This window comes from Hemiscyllium ocellatum, chromosome 9 (genome assembly GCF_020745735.1).
Source record: "Hemiscyllium ocellatum isolate sHemOce1 chromosome 9, sHemOce1.pat.X.cur, whole genome shotgun sequence".
Taxonomy (NCBI): Eukaryota; Metazoa; Chordata; class Chondrichthyes; order Orectolobiformes; family Hemiscylliidae; genus Hemiscyllium; species Hemiscyllium ocellatum.
Window position 1 is genome coordinate 63,113,061 of NC_083409.1, and position 23,303 is coordinate 63,136,363.

At 41.1% G+C, this 23,303-nt stretch overlaps 1 protein-coding gene across 1 annotated transcript in view; it reads right to left on the minus strand.

Moving 5' to 3' along the window:
* The window catches only part of efcab14 (EF-hand calcium binding domain 14), an 86,870-nt gene extending 64,244 nt beyond the window's left edge, over positions 1-22,626 (minus strand). Inside the window, exons 1-3 of the mRNA XM_060830413.1 lie at positions 22,253-22,626; positions 19,884-20,032; positions 9,036-9,181 (exon numbers count right to left, since the gene is read on the minus strand). Coding sequence (XP_060686396.1) covers positions 9,036-9,181; positions 19,884-20,032; positions 22,253-22,434 — 477 coding nt within the window. The 5' untranslated portion in view covers positions 22,435-22,626. The remainder of the gene's footprint in view (positions 1-9,035; positions 9,182-19,883; positions 20,033-22,252) is intronic.
* Positions 22,627-23,303: the final 677 nt, after the last annotated feature.

Genomic DNA, 23,303 nt, shown 5'->3' on the forward strand with positions numbered 1-23,303 from the left:
CAAGGGATGAAACTAAAGCACCCAGAGGAAACTCGCTCCACACTGTTGGGATTATATGATCAGTTAGAGACAAAGTGATTTGTTAAAAAAGCTTCCCATTGACCTTGCATTTGAAGATGATAGAACACCAGACATTTGGAATAGATTACTGCTAAGGAGAGGGTATAGATAACCACAGAAAGGTGAAACAAAGTCATTCAGGAAAAGCTAGAATGAGATGGACTGTATGAGTAACAAAATAGAGTCATGGAGATGTACAGCACAGAGACAGAGCCTTTGGTCTAATTCGTCCATGCTAACCAGACATCCTAAATAAATCTAGTCCCATTTGCCAGCACTTAGCTCATATCCCGCTAAACCCTTACTATTCATATACCCAACCAGATGCCTTTTAATTGCTGTAATTGTACTAGCCTCCACCACTTCCTCTGGTAACTCATTCCATACACGCACCACCCTCTGCGTGGAAACATTGATGCTTAGGTCTCTTTTAAATCTTTCTGCTCTCAGCCTAAACCTATGCCCTCTGGTTCTGGACTCCCACACGCCAGGAAAAAAGCCTTGTATATTTATCCTACCCATGCCCCTGATGATTTTATAAACCTCTATAAGAGGTTTAGCCTCAGCCTGCGATGCTCCAGGGAAAATAGCCCAGCCTATTCAGCCTCTCCCTATAGCCCAAACCCTCCAACCCTGGCAATATTCTTGTAAATCTTTTCTGAACCCTTTCAAGTTTCACAACAACCTTCCAATAGGAAGGAGACCAGAACTGCAAGCAGTATTCCAAAAGTGGCCTAACCAATGCTCTGTACAGTCACAACATGACCTCCCAACTCCTGTACTCAATACACTGACCAAGAAGGAAAGCATACCAAATGCCTTCTTCACTAACCTATCCAGCTGCTACTCCCCTTTCAAGGAACTATGAACCTGCACTCCAAGGTCTCTTTGTTCAGCAACACTCCCTGGGACCTTACCATTAAATATAAAAGTCCTGCTAAGATTTGCTTTTCCAAAATGCATAACCTCACATTTATCTAAACTAAACTCCGTCTGCCACTCCTCAGCCCTTGGGCCATCTGATCAAGATCCGATTGTAATCTGAGGAAACCTTCTTCGCTGTCCACTACATCTCTAATTTTGGTGTCATCTGCAAACTATACCTCCTATGTTCACATCCAAATCATTTATATAAATGACGAAAAGCAGTGGATTCAGCACCGATCCTTGTGACACTCCAATGGTCACAGGCCTCTGGTCTGCAAAGCAACCCTCCACCACCACCCTCTGTCGTCTACTTTCGAACCAGTTCTATATCCAAGTGGCAAGTTCTCCCTTCATTCAATGATATCTAACCTTGTCAACCAGTCAAACGCCTTCCTGAGGTGCATATAGATCATGTCTACCGCTCTGCCCTTATCAATCCTCTTTGTTACTTATTCAAAAAACTCAATCAAGTTCGTGAGACACGATTTCTTGCAAGAACTCTTAAGAAATACAACATTGGACAAACAGGCAGAAAACTAGCCACCAGGTTACAGGAACATCATGCGCTTGACTATCTCAGGAAGGGGCTCAGCAATTACTTCCCTTGCTTTCCACAGAATTCAAGGGTATACCTGGTCAGGTCCTGGGTATTCATATACTTTTATGCATTTCAAGACATCCAGCACCACCTCCTCTGTAATAAGGACATTTTTCGAAGTGTCACCATCTATTTCCCCACCATTCTATAACCTCTCTTCCCATTTCCCTAGCCCCGTATCAGTCAAAGCAAACACTCAGAGATACTGCTATACCTCCATCTTTATTCCAGGTCCTTGAGGGAGAGAGAACGATCGCCCAAGTACACAGAGACATGAGTTCTCTGTCTTCTCTCGAACAGCAGATTTTTAAGGAAATATAGAGTCACTTACAGGGAGCAGTATCCAAGTAAGGCAACATCTACATTGATTGTCAAGGTCAATAATGGTCACCCAATCAGTGAGCATCAACAGTAAAGATTAAGCCATCTGGCATTATGTAATGGATGTTCTTAACCTTGTTAACCAGCATTACATAATGAATGCTATTCATCTTGTTAATCGACTCTCCTTGCCTCCAGTACCACATTGTTTATTGCAAGTTCTTGTATGGTCGAAGTCATGCTTAGCTGAGCCTTTGTCACACACCTCAAAACTTAACTCTTTCCCAATTTGCTCATACCTTATACACTTTCTCATTCCGTCATTTTATCATTTCATGATAACCATCCAGATGGCACTACCAGCTTTCATAAGACTCTGACAGCCAGTATTGATTCAAGTTATTGACACACAGTATACAATCATTATAACAACAAAGATTACTAGTCTGTGCAGTAAATAGAAGTTATAGGATCCTCCATTTGGGAAATACCTCACCACTAAAGTTCTTAAATCCACAGCCATTAGTGACCATTCCATCCCCTCCAAGTCGAGTGGAAACAAGTTGGTTCTCCAAAATCTCCTTCAGTAAAGTCCGACCTGAAAATAAAATGCAGTTTGCCCTTCTGCATCACTCCTCAAGAAATCTGAATTTCTAGAAAAGGGCAATTAAAAAGTTAACAAAACTGAGGAGATTTCCTTTGTTGCAGAAATGCTTCAGATGGAGGATACCAGCACATCGGAGTGCGCAGTGCAGCAGCTACAACTGGAGGCTAGGCGAATGCAGCATTATTTGTTGCTTCTGCTCCCACTCTGCTGTTAAATGTAACAAAGCCAACTGGCTGTTGTGATGTTAGCTTGATCAGCGAACCTTCATATCCCTTAAATGACAGAAAGGCAAGGTAAAGCTCATGTGGTTTAATGTACATTGGAAGGCCACTGATAACATGTGTACAGACTTTCTCTTCATTGTTGTTAGTTTCTTCACTTTTCATGCTCATGACTGAAGAGCTGATTGAATCCATTGGATCAGGCTGTAGAGGAGTGGGTAGTGGTCTGAAGGCATGCTTTGCCCGTGAATGGAGAAACTCTAGAGAAGATGTTAGCTGCTGAAAGTATCTCTGCATTTCCTCTCTCATTCCTTCCTTGCAAAGGTGGTTATCAGTATGAAGACTGTCACACATTAAACTAGACTAAATTGTGTCTGCCTATTTCAACATTCTCCATAAAATTTAAATTGTACTGCCTAAACAATTCAGATAAAGGGCTTTTGCCCGAAACATCGATTTTACTGCTCCTCGGATGCTGCCTGAACTGCTGTGCTCTTCCAGCACCACTAATCCAGAATCCATACCTAAACAATTCAGTCAATTATAAACAACAATCAATGGTCCTAAAATCAAACCCTCAGTTACCTCATTCAGGTTATTGAAAATTTATTTTCCTTTAACAAATTGAGATTTTGCTAATGTGAAAGCTGTCAAGAAAAGTATTTCAAAAGTCTGAAACAAGTTAACAAAATGTGCTTTAGCAATTGAAGAGGCAGTTACAGTTCAGATTTAAATCTCAAGTATTCGTGGAAAACAAATGCAGAATATATTAAAATATGTTCTCCAAATGAAACTTCCGAAATAGCACAGTCAGAATTTGACAACTTTGGTAGAGATAAACATTCTTTGAATTTGCAATATGAAGGGGGCCAATGAAATCTTAACAATAATTGAAAGAATTTAAACAACTCAGTCTCAAGTTCTAATATTCTCTAGAAAATCTTAAAACACCAAATTGATAATGCACTCTTCTTTTTGGGAACACGTTGCATTAAAAACACAGTAAAGATATTATTATACAATACTCTCATCCTGGCTAAAGTATGACCACTGACCCAATTGTTTTTGAAACAGGTATTGTAGAATTTGAAACAAATCAGGGGCTCAAGGCACTCAATCAATTTGTTTTAAAATGATCAAACTTGTAACCTTAAAAAGGATAATGTTATACAATTTCAATGTCAAAACAAAATCTGCCCCATGACATAGCACACAAAATACATTAAAATGAGACTCTGATTCAAACAAGGCAAAACATTTACTTAAAAGGATCTTCTAAATCAGTATTTTAACAAACCAAAATTTTTAAACATCAAACACACTCAGCATGGCACAATTTACACTGTAACTTCCTTTTCTGACCCAAATATTAGTACAATCTTAGTTTCAGGGTTTCTCAGTTTTTGTTTCAGAGCCTCTGGTCAGAAATCTTGTCATTTTAATATGGGGGAAAAACGCGCACAATTAAGACTGGTGATGATCCATGAAATGAAAAACAAGGAGCCAAAAAGGTGGTGGAGGTGGCCCTAAAAGATCCACACCAGAGTTAGACAAAAAAAATCACATCCACAAACTCCGAATCAACCGTCACAGGAAAAATAAACACAAGCATGTGTCCAAGATTCCCAAAGCTCCGCGAAACCCACAGTGCCTGGCACACACACAGAAAAAGATCACTAAAACATCCTCATCTTGTTGGAAACTGGACTAAGGAACACCATTCCACTACCAGACAAGGCCGTAAGGAAAGACAGACCAGCTGTACCCTCTCAATGAAATCACACCCACAAAAAGCCTCACAGCGGAGCACAAGCCGCTGCAGTCCAAACCACTCTCTTCCCCAAGAACAAAGACTCCTACAGCCTCAAATTTCACCATTAACAGACTTAAACCCCTTTCACATTTTACTTCTCACAGGGACAACAACCCCTTCTCTTACTCTATATGTCCAGGGACCCGAACCCCTGTTTGTCAGCACGTTTACGAAACTGTGTCTCTCGAATGAACTAATTACCATTCAAGGAGTCCGTACAATAGAAAGCGATTGAACACACAGGAATATTGAGAGGGAGCAAGTTTTGAAACCTTACCCTTTGGGCCCATCCATCTAAAGATACCGGTGTTCCAGGCAATCGCTGACATTGTCCAATCGTAACTATTCATTTGGACACCACCTGGTTCGACATATTATTGTCCCATTTCCCTAGCCCGGTATCAGTCAAAGCAAACACTCAGACACAGTACGGCTTTGCTTCCTTCATCTTTATTCCAGGTCCTGGAGGGAGAGAGAACAATCGCCCATGTGTACAGAGACATGAGCTCTCTGTCATATCTCGAACAACAGATTCTTAAGGAATTATAGAGTCACTTACAGGGAGCAGCATCCAAATAAGGCAACATCTATATTGATTGGGTGACCGTCATTGACCTTTACAATCAGCGGGCATCAACAGTAAAGATTAAGCTATCTGACATTGTGGAATGAATGTCCTTAACCTTGTTAACCAGCATTACATAAATGGATACTATTCACCTTGTTAACCCACTACCCTTACCTCCAGCACCTCATTGACCATATAAGAAGTTGCAGTAAACAAAGTCATGCTAGCTGAGCCTTGGTCACACAACCAAAAACTTAATTTTTCCCTACCTGCTCATACTACATACACTTTCTCACTTCTGTGTACTTCTTTACAGTAAACACTGATGCAGAATACTTTTTAATATTTTCCCCCATCTCCTGTGGTTCCACACATAGGCTGCCTTTCTGATCTTTGAGGGGCCCTATTCTCTTCCTCGTAACCTTCTGTCCTTAATGTACGAAGAAGATCCCTTTGGATTCTCCTTAACCCAATTTGCCAAAACTATCTCATGCCCCTTTTTCACCTTCCTGACTTCCCTCTTAAGTATACACCTACTGCCTTTATACTTTAACTGTGAACATCTGTCCCCAATCAGCTTCTGAAAGTTCCTGGCTAATACCGTCAAAATTAGCATTCTTCCAATTTAGAACTTCAACTTTCAGATCCAGTCTATCCTTTTCCATCATCTTAGAGGTGAGGAGAAGAGAACCACAAACAGGATTCGTTGTAACTTAGAAGTAGTCTATTATAGCTGGAATTATGACTGGCTTCATATAAAAGCCATACTTCAGAAGCACATGGAAGATTCACCGTCATATGCACTATAATCTCCGAACAGTCCAGAGACACATATTCGAAAATAAAAGCAGAAAATTTATTAGAACCATGAAGTGCTGCCTTCAATTTTAGTTAAAAAAGCCACCAGGATGGAAGACGTCCATTTATAACTCAAAACCCATCAGTATAATATTAAGGGAAGCAAGTGATCAATTTACTCAAACACACCATTATTCTGCACAAATCTCTTCACAGTCATACTTTTCAATTTTGTGTAACTTCCTAGAAATCTACAAACCCTCTTAATTCAAAGCATGGTGGATGGAGGGGAGCAGGTGGAAGTGGCATACTTGGATTTCCAGAAGGCATTTAATAAAGGTGCCACATAAAAGACTCATCCATAAATTAAAAATGTTTAATGTTGCAAGCATGTATAGAAGACTGGGAACCAATAGAAAGTAGAGATGGAATGAATGGGTGTTTCTCTGGTTGTGGTGAGCAGGTTATTGCAAGGGTCAGTGTTGGGCTTGCAACTGCTCATGAAATATATATATAAATGATTTAGAAGAGGAGCAGGTGCTGGAGACAAGGGTAGTAGGTTAACAAGGTGAAAAGCATCCATTTATATAATGTCAGTTAACAAGGTTAAGAACATCTACTGTATCTAAGTTTGCTGATGACACTAAATTGAGTTGAAAGGCAAATTGTGCAGGGTTGTGGAGGTTCTGCAGAGGGATTTAAATTTGTTAAGTGAATGCACAAGGGTCTGGCAGATGGAGTACAATGTTGGTAAATGTGAGGTTATCCACTTTGGAAGTAAAAATAGCCGGTCAGAATATTATTTAAATGGTGAAAGATTGCAGCATGCTGTTGTGCAGAGGAACTTAGGAGTGCTCGTACATGAATCTTTAAAAGTTGATTTGCAGGTGTGACAGGTAATCAGTAAGGCAAATGGAATATTGGCTTTCATTGCTACAGGGGTTGAGTTTAAGAGAACGGAGGTTTTGCTGCATTGTACAAAGTGTTGGTGAGGCTGCATCTGGAGTATTGCACGCAGTTATGGTCTCCTTACTTGAGGAAGGATGTACTGACTTTGGAGGCGGTGCAGAGGAGGTTCAGCAGATTGATTCCGGAGATGAGGGGTTTATCCTATGAAGAAGTTGAGCCACCTGGGACTGTACTTGTTAGAATTTGGAAGATTGAGAGGGGACCTTATAGAAACATATAAAATTATGAAAGGGACGGATAACATAAAGGCAGGCAAGTTGTTTCCACTGGTGGATGAGACTATGGGTAGGGGACATGGCCTCAAAATTAGGGAAAGTGGATTTAGGACAAATGAGGAACTGCTTTTCCCAGAGAATCTGTGGAATTCTCAACCCAAGGAAGCAGCTTTGTTAAATATATTCAAGACATAATTGGATGAGTTTTTGCATGGTGGGGGAATTAAGGATAATATAATTAGGAGGAGTTGAGATGATGGATGGATCAGCCATGATCTTAATGAATGGCAGAGCAAGCTCAACAGGTCAAGTGGCCTACTCTTGCTTCTATTACTATATCTATTACTATGAAATCATTCATTCTGGTGTCTCACACATTTACATCATGTAACTCCTCCTACCACAACTGCTTTTTTTTTTACATAGTATATAGATATCTATTGAGTAAATACTCTACCACCAGGTATTAAAATTCACTTGGGAAAGGAAAAAAATGTCTGCACGGCAAATAGACTGGAAGTAATCAATAACTGGACACATTCCAATATTGAACTGCGAAACTATCTTTAAATGTAACAAATTAAGATGCCAGAGAACACTAGAAAAAATTTCAAATGTTGACATCAAATCTCATTTCTGGTATATTTCTTAAAACAAAAAGCGCCAAATTTAAAGCATTATGATCCTTTCAGTTTTGAAAGGATTAAAGCTTAACTGGAAAATTGAACAAAGAAACACAAAATGTTTCACTGTTAGGACTCTAGAAGATTGAATCATTTCAAATACATCAAAAATTAAATGCTTTGCAAAGTCTCCAGTCATTTCCCAGCAAAATTCAAGAAAATTGCAATACATCTAAAATCCCATCACTCGTCTTGAAATGTAGCATATTAATCACCCTATTGGCTGATTTGGTAGATAATGAAGTTAAAGTAGCAATGTCACACAGAATGTAATAACATATCTGAACAGCACTTTAGCAAAGGCAATTGTCCTGTTTAGCACATTTAAAATTGGTTAAGTATTTCAATTTTGTCCAGGAGATGGGAATATAAACTATAAAGATAACATTTTGTTTTTCTCAGCATTGCTATCTTCAAAAACCACAAAGGAAATAAATGGATAGTTCGTAACAATTGCTTGGGGATATTTGATACTTTAGGTACTAATTACAAATTGATGTTGTAAAATGTAAAATCAAACTATATTCAATTCTCCTATATAAACATTTGTTTCATTAACTTTATTGCCTTGATATTGACTGGGCAGCTTTATCTATGGTGACACTAGTTTTAGCTGGGTGAACTAAATGTTAGCAGAAAATGCTTTATATACTCTCACAAAATATAAGTAAATGCATGTATTTTATGTATTTTACCAAATTTAATATTTAATTTGTGTGTATATCTACCATTAGTCAGTAACCAAAGTACCTGCAATGATCAAAAATACTCAAACTCTGCTTTTCATATGACCATCTTTCCAGCACACACATAGAACATGCATAACGTTAATATAAGTATCAAGATTATATGCCTAATTATAACATTCATTTCTTATTTTAATTTCCTCTTAAATCTAATTAGCCATAAGGTTAAGAACTACTGAATAAGGTTCCATGTAACTGTCACATAATAAACTTAGAGATAGAAAGAGAGAAATGTTTCAGATCGATGACATTTCATCAGAATAGCTGAGGTGACAGAAACAGTTAAATATTTTGAGTAAACCTCTTCAGATGTTGTCTGATCTGATCATTTTTAACATGATTTGTTTTGTTTCAGACCTCCAGCACTTTGCTTGTTCAGAGAACTGAATGCTGTACTTCTAACCTGAAGTTCAATAAAAGGGATGATAATAACCAAACAACAAATTCTGCCAGCCCATTAGTTTTCCATTGTGCAAATATTTTGAATAATAAGATTTTTCATTGCTTACTTGCTTATTCAGCTCTGTGATGTTGGTCCATATTTTGCTAATCCCTCTGTCTCCAGTGTCTAAGTTGGCAAGATCTTTTTGGACTGCAAGGAGATCTTCATTTAGCTTTGGAATGTCACTAAACGAAGTCTTTTGACTAGATTCCACTATAAAGAATTAAAAAAATCTAATTTTAGGACAAATCACAAAAAGCACAAACATGTAATTGAAATGGACTTGCTTAAATCAATTCACATTCCTAGCTTTGCATAAGCTGTGCATTTAAAAAAAAACATATGATGCAATGGGCTAAATGTGGAGATGCAGCTTCAAATCAAACAATGGAGATGACAATCTCCCTGTTCTTTTGAATGTTTGGGTGGTATCAACTTACGCCAAAAGTAACAGCACCAGTGTAAAAGTGCCAAGTAAGAAGTAACAGTCAATCCTGTTAAATGGGTACATGCCATTTATGTAGGAAATACAAAAATGCCACAGAGGATTTTTTTCTGAAGTTGATGCTGAGAAATATAGTTCCGACAGTAGAAGAATCATGTTCTGTAACGTGGTGGAAGGTATAGAAGTGTTGCAGCCAAAATTGATATTTGCTAATCACAATGAAAATTTAGAAGTGCTCCTCCTAGGAACAAGCTAAACCTCATAGCAACAGTCAATCAATCATCCATGGATTTGCACAGCAATAGGCACTCAAAGTTTGAGAGAAGATTTGTAGCTCGGATGCTCGTTGTTGTGGTTCTGTTCGCCGAGTTGGGAATCTGTGTTGCAGACTTTTCGTCCCCTGTCTAGGTGACATCCTCAATGCTTGGGAGCCTCCTGTGAATCGCTTCTGTGATCTTTCCTCCACCATTTGTAGTGGTTTGAATCTGCCATTTCCGGTTGTCAGTTCCAGCTGTCCGTTGCAGTGGTCGGTATATTGGGTCCAGGTCGATGTGCTTATTGATTGAATCTGTGGATGAGTGGATAAGCACAATCAATAAGCACATCGACCTGGACCCAATATACCGACCACGTACTGATTGGAACAGGGGAGTCATGCTTTCTTCATAGTCCTGCTATTTTATTCCCTCACCCTTTGACCTTTATTCCAATTCTCTTTTCAGGTAATAGAACTACAAACATTCATTTAGTAGCTAAAAAAAGTATTTAAATTATTAAATCAGTTGTATTTCTTCTTCTCTCCTTATGTTTATATCACCAGATACATTGAAAATCAAAAGGCTAAGGAGAGGTGATGGCCTAATGGTATATCGCTAGTCTATTAATCCAGAAATTAAGCTAAAGTTCTGGGCACCTGGGTTCGCATCCGGCCATGATAGATTGCAGAATTTGAATTCAATAAAACAAGAAATCTGGAACTAAGAATCTAGTAATGATCATGAAAGCATTGTTGAAAAAAAAACGCATCTGGCTCACTAATGTCCTTCAGGGACAGAAAGTTAATATTCACACCTGGTCGGGTCTACACACGACTCCAGACCCACGTGTGGTCAACTCTCAACTGCTTTGATACGACTTAGCAATCCACTCAGTTGTATCAGTTGATACAAAGTCTCACACGAAGTGCAGTGGTTCAAGAAGGCAGCTCACAACCACCTCAATGGCAACTAGGAACAGGCAATAAGTGTTGGCCAGCCGGCGATGCACACATCCCAGGAGTGAATTCCGAAAAAAGATGGCAATTTGAGAAATCAGTTGGAGTTTCACAGTAGTGAAAGCTTAGGAAGTACTTTATTACAGGACAATTTTGCATGAGAGTTGAATGATAAATATATTCAAAGTGTTTTATATAAGTCAGTTGGCAAAGGTATTTACATTATATTTCATTCATCAGTCAGTTAAATCAACAGGAGACACATGAAAAAGAATGTGTTTCTGTCATAATCCGGTGCCAAAGATTATAGAATGGAATAACTTCAGTTGGTGTAGTAATGTCTTGTTGAAAAGCATGCTCAAAAACAGTCACACATGAAAGGAGGGGGGAGCCCTACAATCCACATCAAATACTGACACTCTAGACTCAAATTATACAATAAATATGTCAGGGAGATACTGATTCAAAGGATATTCCAAAAAATTTCCACAATAAAATGGCATGTTAAAAATAAATCTCCAGATCTTTTTAAATAATCACACTCATTTTAAATAAGCTTAGCTTGTTAAAACTGAAAAAAAAATTGCCAATTTGAAATGGCAAAGCACTGGTGGAAAACAGATCTTATGCCAATAATCTAGACTTTGAACTCAAATATGTACAAAATATTTTTACAGCTAAACACTGGATGGCAAAATGCATGCCTTCTGCTCAACTATTAATATCTATTGTACACACCAAAAGAACATTGTTAGTTCTGTTTGTTCCCTATTAGTTTTATTGATCAGATTGTGTGTATTGATTACCTCCCATCCACAACCAAAGCTTAATGCAGGAACTCAAATCAGGCCATGACCAGTTTCCTGTAAGGAACAACAATTCTAAAATATTTTTGAAGAACAACTGAACTTTTGCTCTTTGCATTAGTGAAGATATATCACAATGCACAGTTAATAGATGTACAACTGAAAGTTTTGCAAGTAAAAAAGACTAAAATATCAATAGAATAAATTCCTTGCATCAATCTTGCAATTTGATATCCCACTCGTTCTATCTTGAGCAATGCAATAACTAAAGCTGCAACAATTGTGATTCGGAATTCAAGGTTGTATATAAAAGCCAGCCTGATTAAATTAATGAGACAAAGGATCAGAATCACCAATGTTGAACATTTATCCAAGAATGACTAAGACTGTTCTGTATAGCTTCTCTGCTATTACATCACTGGCCAGCCAGCTCTCCTTAATGCTGCTTCCCTACGTGAATTTTCATTGCACCTTCCAGGAGGTGGCACGTTTTTAACTGCTGTTCCATTGACAAAATCAAGCAGCAGCACAATCTTCTTCTTCGGTGTCTTGATTCTTCGGTTGTATTACATCTCTTCATGGGATGCAAGCAATTCCACTACATTTGCCATATCTACTTCAAAAACCAGGCTTCCTCTCCAAGGTATGATTTTACACTGAAATTCAGGAACAGTATTGACATTCTCCTTGCCGGGTGACACATGGAGACCATAATTTCAGCCACACAAACATGACAAGATGACTGGATCACATGACTCAGTGATATTGTAGCTGTGTGAAAATTCCATAGCCGATGGAGTATTTTCCCAGCAGTTGTCCAAACATGTTAGAAGGTATGGCTCAGATAGTTGACTTTGAACATTGCTATTGCTCTCTGATCCATGGGCTGTAGCAGAGATGTCATGGTAGATTAGCTCAGTTAGCAACATGGCATTTTGCAACGCAGAGTGATGCCAGCAGTGTATGCTCAATTCCTTCACTGGCTAAAGTTACAATGAAGGACTTTTCCTTCTCAACCACTTCCTTTTCCTGGGATATGACGACCCACAGATTAAACTACTAGTCAGTCATCTCTCTCTAATGAGCCAGCAGCCTATGGTCGAATAGGACTATAGCAACTTTACTTAGTCCCACATTGTGGCTGCTATTAAGAGTTCTGTAGTCCACTCTACAAGAGGCTTCTTTCCCCTACTATTCCCCGACTATAAACTCCTGAACTAAGGGTAGTTGTACATTTTGCACATATGTTGTCCTTCATAAATTAGTGCTACACCTCCACCTAGTTTCCTATTCCTCTTGAATATCATTTATCCCTAAATATTCAGAACCCAATCCATGCCATCTTGCAGTCATTTCTCTAATGATTATCAGATCACATTTACTTCAATGCGAACTATTAAATCTAGTCACCTGCAGAGGGAGAAACAGAGTTAACGTTGAATCCAACAGGAGTCTTCAGAATTCTTCAATTTTGAAGAAGTCAAGTCACAATGGACATGAAACTTTAACTCTGTTTCTCTCTCCAAAGATGGTGCCAGATATGCTGAGTTTCTCCAGCATTCTGTTTGTTTCGAATTTCCACCATCTGCACTATTTTGCTTTTATTGCACTATTGCTATTAATTCTACCTGCATTCAGATATAGAGTCTTTTGTCACTTTTGTAACATTTAGCTATGCATATCAACACATTCATTTTTTTAAACTTGTCCTTTCCTATCATTCTCTGACTCTCATTTTCCATATTACTACTTTCTTCATTTGTCTAGTCCTGCTTCTTTGATATGCTACATCTTTCTTGATTTGATCCCAGTTTACAACCTTTTCCACATCCCGAGTCACTTTTTCTTGTAAGAACACTGGTTCCAGCATGGGTCAAGTATAGATAGCTCCTCCCACCCTGCCCCCTGCAAAAACGCCATCCCATATTCCCAATTCCTTCGTCTCCGCCGCATCTGCTCCCAGGAGGACCAATTCCAACACCGCACAGCCCAGATGGCCTCCTTCTTCAAGGACCGCAGATTCCCCCCAGACGTGATCGACGATGCCCTCCACCGCATCTCCTCCACTTCCCGCTCCTCCGCCCTTGAGCCCCGCTCCTCCAACCGCCACCAAGACAGAACCCCACTGGTTCTCACCTACCACCCCACCAACCTCCGCATACAACGTATCATCCGCCGCCATTTCCGCCACCTCCAAACGGACCCCACCACCAAGGATATATTTTCCTCCCCTCCCCTATCAGCGTTCCGCAAGGACCACTCCCTTCGTGACTCCCTCGTCAGATCCACACCCCTCACCAACCCAACCTCCACCCCCGGCACCTTCCCCTAAAACCGCAGGAAATGTAAAACTTGCGCCCACACCTCCACACTCACTTCCCTCCAAGGCCCCAAGGGATCCTTCCATATCCGCCACAAGTTCACCTGTACCTCCACACACATCATCTATTGCATCCGCTGCACCCGATGTGGCCTCCTCTATATTGGTGAGACAGGCTGCTTACTTGCGGAACGCTTCAGAGAACACCTCCGGGCCGCCCGAACCAACCAACCCAATCACCCCGTGGCTCAACACTTTAACTCTCCCTCCCACTCCACCGAGGACATGCAGGTCCTTGGACTCCTCCACCGGCAGAACACAACAACACGACGGCTGGAGGAGGAGCGCCTCATCTTCCGCCTGGGAACCCTCCAACCACAAGGTATGAATTCAGATTTCTCCAGTTTCCTCATTTCCCCTCCCCCCACCTTGTCTCAGTCGGTTCCCTCAACTCAGCACCGCCCTCCTAACCTGCAATCCTCTTCCTGACCTCTCCGCCCCCACCCCACTCCGGCCTATCACCCTCACCTTGACCTCCTTCCACCTATCCCACCTCTATCGCCCGTCCCCCTAGTCCCTCCTCCCTACCTTTTATCTTAGCCTGCTTGGCTCTCTCTCTTATTCCTGATGAAGGGCTTATGCTCGAAACGTCGAATTCTCTATTCCTGAGATGCTGCCTGACCTGCTGTGCTTTGACCAGCAACACATTTGCAGCTGTGATCTCCAGCATCTGCAGACCTCATTTTTTACTCAAGTATAGATAGCCCTACATTTCTGACCCCACTTTCTAGAATACTAGCATCAATACCCCACACACCAAGATACACTTTTCTCACACATTTGTCACCCTGCGTCAATTTGGGTAAAAATCCTGAAATTATAACTTTTATGGTTCTGTATTTCAATATAGTGCCTTGCTCCTCATGCTCATTTTGCAGAATTTCTTGCCAAGTTCAATGTATGACAGTAGTTCTACATGGATCAAAACCACTGGATCCACCTCCTTCCATTTCAAATCCCTTTCCAACCCTGAACAGATGTCCTGAACCATGGCAATGGGCAGATAAAGTCGGCTGAACAGTCGCTATGTTGCAGAATGTAGTGTCAATCTCCCTTGCTCTACACCACATGACTTTCTTGTTACTCCCCCCACTTATATACCTTGCTGTACTATGGTGCCATGGTCTGTTTGGTCATTCACCATGTAACCCCATTCTCAGCCAGAGAGAATATCAAACCTATGCAAAGGTTGACAATCCTGCACTCTGGGCTTCCTTACCTACCTCACTCATAGTCACACTCTCACATTCCTGACCAAATCAGAAGACCCAATGCTCAATGCTGAGAAAATCACCTGGCACAAAGAATCCAAGTAATTTTTCTCCTCACTGATGCACCACAATGCCGACAGTTCATTTTCCAATTCAAAGCTCTGAGCTGAAGCTGATCAAATGTCATACACTTATTGAAGACAAGTTTGCTCTGCATTACAAAGCATTCAGGAGCTTCCACATGCTGCACTCTAAATATATCACCAAGCTGCTACCCTTCATCAGTTTTAATTAAGTATAAATTATATTATACACAATGTTGTTTTTGCTTTCTTTCAAAAAAAACTTTAATTGGATAATAAGTAAAAACTTCAAGTAGAAAATATTTTAACCATTAACCACAGATCCAAACTCTCCCAAGAACCAATTCAAATCTATTCCAATGAATCAAGCACCCTCTCTGACAGCCTGTTTGAAGGTCATAGAGATGTACAGCACAGAAACAGATCCTTCAGTCTAACCCGTCCATGCCAACCAGATATCACAAGCCAATCTAGTCATACCTGCCAGCAACTGGCCCATATCCCTCCAAACTTTTTCTATTCATATACCCATCCAAATGCCTCTTAAATGTTGCATTTGGACCAGCCTCCACCACTTCCTCTGGCAGCTCATTCCATACAAGTACCACCCTCTGTGTGAAAAAGTTGCCCCTTAGGTCTCTTTTATATCTTTCCCCTCTCACCCTAAACCTATGCCCTCTAGTTCTGGACTCCCCGACCCCAGGAAAAAGACTTTGCCTGTTTACCCTATCCATGTCCCTCATAATTTTGTAAGTCTCTATAAGGTCACCCCTCAACCTCCGACGCTCCAGGGAAAACAGCTCCAGCATGTTCAGCCTCTCCCGATAGCTCAAATCCAACATCCTTGTAAATCTTTTCTGAAACCTTTCAAATTTCACAACATCTTTCCGATAGGAAGGAGACCAGAATTGCAAGCAATATTCCAACAGTGGCTGAACCAGTGTCCAGTACAGTCACAACGTGACCTCCCAACTCCTGTACTCAATACTCTGACCAGTAAAAGAAATCATACCAAATGCCTTCTTCACCGTCCTATCTACCTGTGACTCCACTTTCAAGGACCTATGAACCTGCACTCCAAGGTCTCTTTGTCCAGCAACATTCCCTAGACCTTACCATTAAGTGTATAAATACTGCTAAGATTTGCTTTCCCAAAATGCAGCACCTCACATTTATCTGAATTAAACTCCATCTGCCACTTCTCAGCCCATTGGCCCATCTGGTCAAGATCCTGTTGTAATCTGAGGTAACCCTCTTCGCTGTCCACTACACCTCCAATTTTGGTGGCATCTGCAAACTTACTAACTGTATCTCTTATGCTCGCATCCAAATTATTTATGTAAATGACAAAAAGTAGAGGGTCCAGCACCAATCATTATGGCATTCCACTGGTCACAGCCCTCCAGTCTGAAAAACTACCCTCCACCACCAACCTCTGCCTTCGACCTTTGAGCCAGTTCTGTATCCAAATGGTTAATTCTCCCTGTATTCTATGAGACCAAACCTTGCTAATCAATCTCCCATGGGGAACCTTGTAGAACGCCTTACTGAAGTCCATATAGATCACATCTACCGCTCTGCCCTCATCAATCCTCTTTGTTACTTCTTCAAAAAACTCAACCAAGTTTGAGAGACATGATTTCCCACGCACAAAGCCATGTTGACTATCCTGAACCAGTCCCTGCCTTTCCAAATACATGTACATCCTGTCCCCAGGATTCCCTCCAACAACTTGCCCACCACCGAGGTCAGGCTCACTAGTCTATAGTTTCCTGGCTTGTCCTTACCACCTTTCTTAAACAGTGGCACCACATTTGACAACTCCCAGTCTTCCGACACCTCACCAGTGACGATCGATGATACAAATATCTCAGCAAGAGGCCCAGCAATCACTTCTCTAGCTTCCCACAGAATTCTCGGGTTCACCTGATCAGGTCCTGGGGATTTATCCACCTTTAACCATTTCAAGACATCCAGCACTTCCTCCTCTGTAATCTGGACATTTTGCAAGATGTCACAATCTATTTCCCAATAGTCTATATCTTCTATATCCTTTTCCACAGTAAATACAGATGCAAAATACTCATTTAATATTCCCCCCATTTTCTGCGACTCTACACAATTGTTTCTCAATTTCCCTCTGACTATTAGGGGGTCTATAATACAATCCCAATAAGGTGATCACCCCTTTCTTATTTCTCAGTTCCACCCAAATAACATCCCTGGATGTATTTCCAGGAATATCCTCCCTCAGCACAGCTGATTTTTCAAAAGCTGATTGGGGGCAGATATTCACAGGTAAAGGGACAGCTGGAAAATGGGAGGCCTTCAGAAATGAGATAACGAGAGTCCAGAGACAGTATAATCCTGTTAGGGTGAAAGGAAAAGCTGGTAGATTCAGGGAATGCTGGATGACGAGAGAAATTGATGGTTTGGTTAAGAAATAAAGGAAGCTTATGTCAGGTGTGGACAGGACAGAATCCTTAGAAGAATATAAAGGCAGTAGGAGTATACTTCAGAGAGAAATCAGGAGGGCAAAAAGGGGACATTAGACAGCTTTGGCAAATAGAGTTAAGAAGAATCCAAAGGTTATTTACAAATGCATTAAAGACAAAAGGGTAACAAGGGAGAGAATAGGGCCCCTCCAAGATCAGCAAGGTAAGCTTTATTGGAGCCGCAGGAAATGGGGGAATACTAAATGAATATTTTCATCAGTGTTTACTATGGAGCAGAACATGAAAGATATAGAATGTAGGGAACTAGATGGTGACATCTTGAAAAACGTTCATATTATAGAGGAGGAAGTGCTGGATGTCTTAAAATACATGACAGTGGATAAAACCTCAGGATCTATTCAATTGTACCCCAGAACTCTGTGGGATGTTCGGGAAGTGATTGCTGGGCCTCTTACTGAAATATTTGTATCATTTGTTATACAGTGTTTAAAATTAGAAAAAACTTCTCCCATCAAAACCTCAGTCATGCATTGCAAGGTCAGACTAGTTTTTCAGATTTATCTGTTGAAGCAGCTTTAGCTTATTAGTGTTTTAACTCTGAAGATGAAGACACATTGTCTAAAGAAGAACTACATTTTAAGCATACACTAAGCATGCTTCTGTAATTCACACAATAGCACAAAAATCCCTGGACAATGGTTAGGCAATATCTCAGATGTAGAGTCATCAAAACAGGTGTCAGAGGAATGCAATTCTCTGCATTGTAAGTTGTCAATTTAGCCACATTGTTGGATAGGTTAGCTTTCACAGGGATAAGAATCATAAGACCAAAATTATTAGCACTGTTTTCACAAATGTCCAACGCCAGCCCCAACAACATATCTGGAAAGGTCTTCGGAGAGCTCTCTGCCTGCAATTTACTCTGCTGAATGATCTAAATCAAATCGGTCGGAAAAACCATTCAGCACATTACTGACTATCTTTAATCCAACCATCGTATGCAAACTTTTTGCACCAGCCTAATAAAGTATTAATCAGAGTTTCTTAAACATCATACATAAATGTGTATCTGAACAATGCCCTTCCCTCAATCTTTAACTTTCCAATGCAATATGGGATTGACTGCAAGTTACTTCTGTTGAAAACATTGTTAGTCGCAATACATGATCAGAAATAAGACCCAGAACTGACTCTTAGTTCAGGGATTAAAGATCACAGCTGTGTAATTAAAATCAATACTTTCTGTTTCTATTATCTAGCCAATTCACAACGAGGTTTACAACTTCTTTGCTTATCCTTTAAATAAATAATCCACGACATCATTCCGAAAAGAAAAATCACCAAATCAGATTTGAATATCACTGTTAAGAAGGCATTTTTCGTGAAAGATTGCCTTACATTCATCATGATAACTTGCAAGAATGCCAAAACAAAAGGAAAATATCATTTATACTGTTGCCAGTAGGAAGAGACTGCTGCCTAGCAAGTGGATTGATTCGTGGAGGCACTGCCATGGGGAATATTCCAGTTAACTGATAATTGAAAGTTATCTCCCAAGCTTTTATATTTTAAACTGGACAGTGTAGCTCGGATTTGTCAAGGCATTGCCCTGAGAAATGAAGAATGACCGTCACCTATGTTAGTGAGTTGAAACAGGCAATGCATATACATCTGTCTGCAAAAGTCAAGACTCTGAACTTGCATATCTAGCTTCCAGTATGAGTACTACCGATCCAACTGATAATATATAAGTGAAATAACTGCTCAGACATTATCTCTAAGTGTTAGGCTTGAGGTATCCAAAAGAACTAGTAGCATAAAATCTCGTGTTTTCAATTGTATTGTATGTACAGCATAGAGTCTATTCAGTCACCAGTGTTAACCTCATAATATTTTTAAATCTGTCCATTGAACAAATCCTGAATTTGCCCACAGACTATATACAAGTAATCAACAGTCAATTGTACAGGATAGATGAATTTTCACTCAATGCACTTATTCAGAACTTTTCTAAACAAAATCTTCTTTATTGCTGATATCCTTACAGATACACAGATTAAATGCCAAAACACGTAAAACTCCTTCTATATCATGAAGTTATTCATCTTAGCCACAATCTCCATAAAGTTTACTGAGACTTTTCCCATTTCACACTTGAAATACCAACACTGACTGTATTTAAAAAAATTAAGATTCTACTTGCATGTAAGTGAACAATACCATATTCAATGGCCCACATTTTAAGGAAAGCTTTGAAGCTGTATAGAAGAACCTGCACAACACAACACAATTGTTATTATTCTATCTTATACCATACTTACAAGTTCTGAACTTTTCCTTCAGTGCATCCAGATCTTCTTTGAGGGCAACTTGCATCCAGACCAAACCAACACATGCCACTACGCAAGCAGCAAGCATAACAAATGCACATAGTGGATAACAAATTTTGCAACATCTTATGTAGCCTCCCCTGTAACAGAATGAACAAAGGACTGTGATGAAATAGACTATTTGCACTGCAAATAAAATATGATAATTTCGCCACAACTTCTTAATAAAATTCAGCAAAAGACAAAAATTGAAAAGCAGAAATAAGCCCATACCATTCCCACAATATACATAAGCCTTGATTATGATCTGCATATTTATGTTTTGTCCACTGTTGCTAACCTGTGAACATTTTTGTTCAATCAACAAACATGGAAAGCAGCATTTAGTAGGTTTTTTAAAAATTGCATTCCCTACAGTGAGAAAATAGGCCTTTCAGCCCAACAAGGAGGCTTTGAGCTATATGGAGTGGGTTTCCAGGATCTGCAGTCCGCACTTTTGCCTTGGCTAGAGCTGTTTTCCCTGGAGCGTCAGAGGCTGAGGGGTGACCTTATAGAGGTTTATAAAATCATGGGGTGCACGGAAAGGACAAATAGACAAAGTCTGTTCCCTGGGATGGGGGAGTCCAGAGCCAGAAGGAATAGGTTCAGGGTGAGAGGGGAAATATATGAAAGAGACCTAAGGGGCGACATTTTCATGCAGAGGGTGGTACATGTATGGAATGAGCTACCAGAGGAAATGGTGAAGGCTGGTACAATTGCAACATTTAAAAGGCATCTGGATGGGTATATGAATAGGAAGGGGTTGGAGGGATATGGGCCAGGTGCTGGCATGTGGGACTAGATTGGGTTGGGATATCTGGTCAGCATGGATGAATTGGACTGAAGAGTGTTTCTGTGCTGTACATCTCTATGACTCTAAGTCCACACCACCCTCCAAACAGTAACCCACCCAGACCCATTTCCTTCTGACTAATGCACCTAACACCATGGGCAATTTAGCATGGCCAATTCACCTGACCTGCACATCTTTGGACTGTGGGAGGAAACCCATGCAGACACAGGGAGAATGGGCTGGAATTGAACCTGGGACTCTAGTGCTGTGAGGCAGCAGTACTAACCACTGAGCCACCATACCACCCCGTATCTGATTTTACTAGATATCAAAATGTGTGCGCATGAGAAGCTCCTAATAACCAAAACATATGCAGGTTCCCAAGATGTCAGAAGAATTACTCATTTTTTTTGTCTGTGCCAATGTCATTTGCCTGGAAATGAAATAACACATTCTTTCCACATTCCAGGCCCGGTCTTCGATATTGGATCGAACGTGTCAAGCTTGCCAAATGATGGCAAGATGCCAGAAATGCTTATCCCCAACTCAAAGACAACAGTTGAGAGCAAATTTCTTCAGGGGTGTAATTTTCTCTCGTCGCCACTGAAATATCTCCATAGACCAGTTTCCTGTCACCACGTCACCCTCCATTTACACATGCTTAGTGATCGACACTGGTCTGGCATCCCTCGAGCCTGCCCTCAAAATGAACAGAACCTCTGACAGTCCTATTTACATCTGTCAGACAGGGATCCTGATTGGACCAGATTAACAGCCCAAGAGTATGAGGTCCACCTGACTGACCTTATTTAATGCATGCCTTTGTAGACAAATGTGTTTTAGTCAATTGAGTAGCCGATTATAATTTCCTGGACATGAATATGGAAGTTGCGGTAGGCAATATTTAAAAATGTTTATTGTGGTTACAGTTGTCAACTTCCCTCAACAGTACTGCAAACATATCAGAAACACTGTCTTTGCTGATCTGAGTTCCTCTAACTTTGTAAATTTTCTCAATTTACTTTCAGTAACCCTACTTCAGGACTGAACTGTGTTCTGAAGGGTCAATGGGACCCAAAACATGAACTGATTTCTCTCCACAGATGCTGCCTGTCAAACCTGCTGAGTTTCTTTTCCAGCAATTTCTGTATTTGTTTGATTTCCAGCATCCGCAGTTTTGTTTTTGTTTCAAGCTTTAACAGAGACCTTGTCTGTTATTATCGACAACTAATTCGCAACTAACAACGGATCCGTCGAAACAAGCGTTTTTATTTTTAATACTGAAGGACGTTAATAATGCACAATCTTCAAGAAGAATGATTTGTGAACGAAACTCGCCAAAGGCAGGTCACTGTGACATCCTAGTGCAGCCTCACCTCGGCTGCTCGCTATAAAATTGCACGGCGCTCCTTCTTCCTGCAAGACTAACTGAAGTTTGCCAAACACTTGTGTTTTTTTTTGTATGCAGGCAGAACGATCTTTACTGTACTTTAGAAATGGTGCAGGGCTTCTCGGCGCTCTCTCTTACTTTGTAAACAGGGAGCCGGAAGCCGGCTGCGCGAACTCGTCAAACTCGGAGGTGGATTCGGAGTCGGAGGCCGTGGCCTCGGTCCGCAGCAGCAGCTGGTGCCCGGAGCCTTTCTTCGACTTCTTCTTCTTGCCATCGCCGGTGAGACCGATCAGGGCGTTCAGCTCCTTCCGCTTCTTCATCTTCTTCTGCGGCGTCGCCGCCTTATACTGAACATCGAGCTGCCCGTGTTTGCTCTCCAGCTTGCAGAGGTTTGTAGGCCAACATATAAACCGACAGGATGAGGCTGGCTGTCCCCGGGGTAAAGATCGACACACACACACACCGACCCAGCAGTACCAACGCCAACAGCAGCCAAACCCCACCTCGTCACAAACCTCTTCCTGATTGGTCAATACGAAAGGCGCTCCAAGATACGTCCAACCCCAGTGACCTTGCGACGTAGTACGGAGGAAGAGCGCCTTGGCCGGCTGAGCGATGCCGGGTTGGTGATCCATTGAGCGTTAGTGCGGCTGTGCACCGCCGGGCCCGTGACAACATTGGGCGTTAGTACGGCTGCGCTTTACCGGGTCCGTGATAACATTGGGCGTTAGTGCGGCTGCGCTTTACCGGGTCCGTGATAACATTGGGCGTTAGTACGGCTGCGCTTTACCGGGTCCGTGATAACATTGGGCGTTAGTGCGGCTGCGCACCGCCGGGCCCGTGACAACATTGGGCGTTAGTACGGCTGCGCTTTACCGGGTCCGTGATAACATTGGGCGTTAGTGCGGCTGCGCTTTACCGGGTCCGTGATAACATTGGGCGTTAGTGCGGCTGCGCTGTGCTGAGTCCGTGATAACATTGGGCGTTAGTGCGGCTGCGCTGTGCTGAGTCCGTGATAACATTGGGCTGCAGTAAAAACAATGACTGCAGATGCTGGAAACCAGATTCTGGATTAGTGGTGCTGGAAGAGCACAGCAGTTCAGGCAGCATCCGAGGAGCAGTGGATGCTGCCTGAACTGCTGTGCTCTTCCAGCACCACTAATGCAGAATATGCTGTGTCCATGATGCA